This window comes from Gopherus flavomarginatus, chromosome 6 (assembly GCF_025201925.1).
Source record: "Gopherus flavomarginatus isolate rGopFla2 chromosome 6, rGopFla2.mat.asm, whole genome shotgun sequence".
NCBI classification, from domain to species: domain Eukaryota; kingdom Metazoa; phylum Chordata; order Testudines; family Testudinidae; genus Gopherus; species Gopherus flavomarginatus.
The window spans coordinates 81,143,704-81,149,703 of NC_066622.1; the positions used below are offsets into that span (position 1 = coordinate 81,143,704).

At 37.4% G+C, this 6,000-nt stretch overlaps 1 protein-coding gene across 1 annotated transcript in view; it reads left to right on the forward strand.

Moving 5' to 3' along the window:
• Positions 1-5,691, forward strand: part of RET (ret proto-oncogene) — a 112,945-nt gene extending 107,254 nt beyond the window's left edge. Inside the window, exons 18-20 of the mRNA XM_050960732.1 lie at positions 800-899; positions 2,575-2,722; positions 4,659-5,691. Coding sequence (XP_050816689.1) covers positions 800-899; positions 2,575-2,722; positions 4,659-4,816 — 406 coding nt within the window. The 3' untranslated portion in view covers positions 4,817-5,691. The remainder of the gene's footprint in view (positions 1-799; positions 900-2,574; positions 2,723-4,658) is intronic.
• The last annotated feature ends 309 nt before the right edge of the window (positions 5,692-6,000 follow it).

Genomic DNA, 6,000 nt, shown 5'->3' on the forward strand with positions numbered 1-6,000 from the left:
AGGAGAAGGGAAATTATTTTGAAAGCTTATATCTCAGCAAAAGCTGAATGGAATTTCATACCATAAAGAAAAAGCACTTCTGTAGCCAAAGGACTTTTCCTCTGCCAAATACCAAAGGCCCGAGGCAAACAATGGAGATGTGAAAGTTTCTCAAAGGAAAGATTGCAAGAATCTTGCAGATGGGAAGTGTAAGGCAACCTAAACATTGGTGTCACTATCAACTTCCCCTGTACTGGTTGTTTTGTTCTTCTAGGTGACCGTCCAAGAAAACAAAAGTCATAGGAGGGAGAAGTGTAAGGGTGTCAGCTGGGAGGTCTGATTACCAGCATAAGTAGACACTCGCCATATCTCAGCTCAAACTAGTATGCTAAAAATAGCAGTGTGGAGGCTGCGGCACTAGGGTGCCACAGCGTTCACACTGCCTTTTTTAGGACAAGAGTCCAAGTTGAGCGAGGGCAAGAGTCTACCCACACTGGGAATCCCACCTCCCAGCAGCAGTTGTAGACTTAATCCTGGACACCAATCCTGCAAAGAGATCTACATGCCTGGGGCTTTAATTACATGCAGTATCTCCTGGGAGTAAAGGTACACTCATATGACTCTCAGTGCAGTATTACCGCCTCGTCCCATGGAGAAATTGTTTAGCTACATAAATAAGAAAAAGGAAAGATGGAGACATTTCTTTGACTGGCATTCACAACAGTGGCCAGATCACTGTACTGTAGATTTATTTGAGCAGAAAGAAAAACTAAACCATTTGTGAATGCAGGATTTTATTATGTGTTACTTTGGTTCATAGGTATAACTTGATGCTGCGATGCTGGAAACAGGAACCAGATAAGAGGCCAACATTTGCTGACATCAGCAAAGAACTGGAGAAAATGATGGTGAAGAGTAGGGTAAGTCTGCTGCAAGCTGAGTTTTGCACAATTAATGAAAACTAGTAGGGAATGTTTACAATCCAAAGAGCTTAGTTGTAGCACAGAGAAATAAGTTTCTGATAAGTAAAATTCTTATTTTGATCAGGATTAAAGGCATCCAAAAACCTTATTTCCTCCAGATGGCAGAAAGCTTTCCAAAAGCTGTCCCATCTTTTTTTTTTTTGGTGTGGTGATTTTGAAGATTTCAGACCTAGAAATGTTGTATGGTTGATTATTTTACCACTTAGTTTCCTTAGGAACAAATTTATTATTGCAGAGTTCATTTTAATTTGCATTGCTCAATAATCAAGCAGTAGGAAGCCTCACATTAAATGACTAAAATATTGCAAAGCAAGTATTGTGTCATTTCTGACTTGGGATGTCTTAAAGATGTGATAACAGCAACAAAATATTAAAGCCATTTGGTTCCAAATCTGCCTACTTTAAAATGCATAATCTGATAAGGGATTTTCTTGGGAATTCAAAGGACCTCATTGTCAGTGTGGACCTTTACACATCCTCATCTAGGACTTGGTCTTGCACACTGCTGAGCACTGTCATCCTGATCCAGGAGAACCCCTATGCATGCTCTTAATTTGAAGCCTATGAGTATCTCCATCAGTACCTTGCAGGATTGAGTCCCTAGTACCTTGCAAATATACGTCTACTTAAATGGATATTTTCCAATATTAATACTTGTATGTGCACTTATTTGATATGGCTTAGGCATGGAAATTCTATCAGTGCACACAGAAGTGGAGGCTGGTGACTAAAAATAAGTGTGTGTATGCACTTACCGGTATATAGTTATAAAATCCCTGTTTTACAAAAACACTAGAAATCTCTAGCAATAACTACTCTCTAGGTAAGACCTACAATATTGTTCCTCTGTTACAAATCCGGCAGAGGGAGAACAAATGAACTGACCCATTCTGGGCTTGGGCATGTGCTGCTGGGCACAGATTAAGAAGTGAACAGAAGGGAGCCATTACGCTCTATAGGAAAATTAAAAATCAAAGTTAAATCAGTGGTGGTGAAAGGCAAAGTAAGAGCGAAGTTTTATTTTTTGAGGTTCCAAAGAGAGCAGTGTATTGAACTAAAAGTAAATTTCCAACCCCAAAAGTTGTTCCTGCTTTGTATGACAGTCAGAATTTCTGGGATAACCCAGTGACTGGACAGTAACACTGAACTGGGCAATGTTGTCTGAAATGGTTATCATAGTTTAAAACAAAACAACCAGCATCCTGAACAGAACTCTGGGCCAAATGCTACAAAATGGGGAGAACACCTTCCAGGCATTGTTAAGCACCCTGTCCTCCCATTGAATTTTAGGCTTAGAGGAAAGCTGAAATTAAAGCCTATCCATCAGTGTGATTTTTGAGTTAACTCATTGGCGAGCAGCGTTCAACAGGAGAAGCACTAACTGAGCACGTTTCTGTCAAAGCATGTCTAGTGTTTCTGCAAACAAGTGCATTGCCAAGGACACTACTCTTGCAGAAAACAGGAGATTAAGCAGTCGGTATTCTCTATAGAAGGGCCCACTTCAAGTTTGCAGTTGCCCTGCCTAGGGAACCCAGAAATTTGTTAGCAACTCTAACTGAGGAATGACTTTGTTGCTTATTGTAACCTAGCATTTTATTTATTTATTTGGTAGGACTACTTAGATCTTGCAGCTTCCACACCCTCTGACTCCTTACTTTATGATGACGGGCTCTCAGAAGAGGAGACACCACTCGTGGACTGTAATAATGCTCCCCTCCCTCGAACCCTTCCCTCCACATGGATTGAAAACAAACTCTATGGTAGAATTTCACATGCATTTACTAGATTCTAGCAACACACACAAAAAGTGTTTTGTTTTTTTCTTCTGCACTATCTTCAGACTCTGTAACCCCATTAGAGTGTTTCTTGTGTGAATGAAACCAATCAAAATTTGCTTGGAAAGCTTTTTTTATTTGTAAATGTCAAACTTTGCATCAGGATCATACTTTAGGCGTCTTGCAGCTGTGTTTAAAAAAAGATTAAAAAAGGATGTGAAAATAAGTAAAATCACCATATATATCTATATCTATATATCATATGATAAAGAGAAATAAATAGATCAGGGAAGTACTCTCAGGGGAAATTTTAAAAGGCTAAGAACCGAATATCAAATTAAAATAGTCTTTTGTGTTGGGAGTGGAGTTGGGAAATATGTTAGATTCTATATCTCTAATTTAAGTAACAGAGATTTAAAAAAAAACATTTGCTAAACATTTTTGGGGGGCTCAGTTGAATAGTGAGGCCCAATTTGTTACAGTTTTATGTTTATTCAGACAGATTCCTGAATCTCAGCTGCTGCTCACATATTTTAAGTCCTTGGACAGAAATTTCTGCTTAACATGACATGGGATTGGGATCAGGTTATAATTTACAGAAGACAGAGGAGACTGAGTGTATCTACACAGTCTTTTGGAAATTGATTTGGTGATGGCCACTATAAAAATACTTTCAACTGTTTTCACATCCTTTGGTTTATCATGCAAATGTCAGCACTAAGCCCTGATTGAATGATATAGCAAGTGTTTTGAAAGGAAACATGTGCTTTCATATTGTGGTGGTGAGATGGACAGTAAAAATGGTTCTTGCCAAAACTCCTATAGTTTGTTTCTGATTAAATATTCTACCTGTTTTTGGCTCTTTACTAACTTCAGAGATCATATTTTTTCCATTCTTCAAGCAGTAAAACTATTTTAAAAGCTGAAGCTTTTTCATTACTCTGTGTATTGGTAATTAGTAAATATCTTTGGGTCTCTTTTTCCTCTGCTCCCCAGACATGATTTTTAAAACTAGGTGCCCAAGGTTAGGTTCCTAAATACATATTTGAAATTTTAAATAAGTGGTCAGATTTTCAAAAGGGCTTAAGCATCCAACAGTTCCCATTGAAGTTCCCATTGCTGAATGTTTTTGAAAATGTCAGCACTTATTTAGGTGCCAAAATTAGGCTTCTATTTTTGAAAACACTGGCTTTGGTATATTTTTTCATATAGTGCTGGATCTGCAAGATGCTGTACACTCTGGGCCCAGTCCAGCAAAATACGTTAGCATGACCTTTAAATTTACATTTATGAAGTAGCATACTGATGTCAATAGGACAACTTAAATGCTTAACTTTAAACCAGTATTTAAATATATATAGCTGGATCAGAGCCAGAGTGCTCAGAACCTTGCAGCCCATTGTACTACTGGGAGATCATGATGGGTGATATGAGTCTCATCCTAAACCTATTGAAGCCAATGGAAAGACACCCATTGATGTCAATGGAAATACTTTCATTGACTAGAATGGACATTGGGTCCTGCCTTAAATAGGCTTATTACTGCTTGGAGCATTGTATGTACAGCAAGAACTTCCAGTTGCAATAAATTCTCTGACAGTGATTTGTAATTATATTGTCATGAAACTATAAAATTGTGAAAAGTTGGAGGCTATCATAAGAAAAATTATTAACTTTTATTGGATTATATGATATACACACTTTTTTTTTTAATCAAGACAGCACTTTATTTGTTCCGGGTGTTTGCCTTCAGCAGAATTTGTGCTTTGGGGCTTTGAAACACAGTTTATATCAATTGATTGGGGACAAAAAACAATGGTCTGGCTTAAAGTACTGAACGGAGTTTTGCCAAGGGCCTTACTGTCTGCACATGAAGTTATGGTTCTTCAGTGCAGAAAAAATTATCTGTTTTCATTTTTAGGCATGTCATACCCGAACTGGCCTGAGGAGAGCCCCGTTCCACTCACAAGATTCGATGGCACTAACTCTGTGTTTTCAAGATATGCAAATGATAGTGTATATGCTAACTGGATGGTTTCACCCTCAGCGGCAAAATTTATGGACAAGTTTGATAGTTAAAATTTTCTTTGTGAAAGGTAATGGACCCATGAGGGGAGCAAACATGCAAAGAATGGAAAGTCTATTGGCTCATTCTTTGTACAATTAAAACTGGTTAAACCAATATTAATTTCTCAAATGGCAAACTCTTTTTTGGTAGTTTCTCAAGTGGTTTTAAGCATGATCAAGACTATAATTGATTATTTCCTCTTTCAGGAAACATATCAAACTGGATAAAAGTTGTAGTTCCAGTACTTATTTTTTAGTCCACCATTCTGCAAATAGTCCAATTTGGTAACTGTTTATTGCAAATGGCAGTGCACTTCATGCTTACAGTTTTTTAGGTCAGCTGTCCTGCATTACAGCTTTCTTGGGTGGGAAAATGTTGTTGTACTTGAACTGCTACTTTTCTGGTTATTAACAAAAGGCCACTTGATCTAAGCATGAAGCACAAACAGTACATGTGGGGGTGGGGGAAAACATTTGGCTCAAAATAACCGAGCTTGCTATAAAATCCGAAGTGTTACCATGATGTTGGCACTAAGGAAGCCTGTATTTTGGTTTCGAAGCAAACATTAAGTAACTCAGTAGGGAACTTGAGAGTCAACATTTGAAGTCTTGAAAAGCTGTAAAAATGTCTTGTCTTAATGAGAAAAGAGTTTGTTTTATTATGTTTAAACTATTCTTACCTTTAGCACAATGGAGATAAATTTGATACCAGATATACTATATAGACTGATGTCAATCAAGAGTGCTCACCTGACACAACTTATTTTCCATCACATCCATTTTACTAATGTTACAATGTCTGTTGTACAATCATAATTCTGTTTGAGTTCAGTGTAGACTGTACAGGATATTTTGAACTAAATTAAAGCAAAGAGATTTTGTTTGCAGTCACGTTCAATGAGTTGGAGTCTTCCTCTAAGCTCAAAATCTGATTCTACAGTCCAATACACTGCTAACATGAGATATCACACTGACACCATTCCAAATAAATCTTCTACCTTGCAAGTCACAAGTAGACAACCCTTTTACTCAGCATAACTTATGTGATGCTTTTATTATTAGTTAGTTAATTATTTCCTACAAGCAGGAAAAAAAATCACGTGATTTTGTTAAGGGTAAATTTAATTCAAATGATGTGCAACCATATTGATGTGGTATTTAGGTGAATGATCTGACTCTTATAGAGCTTACATGGA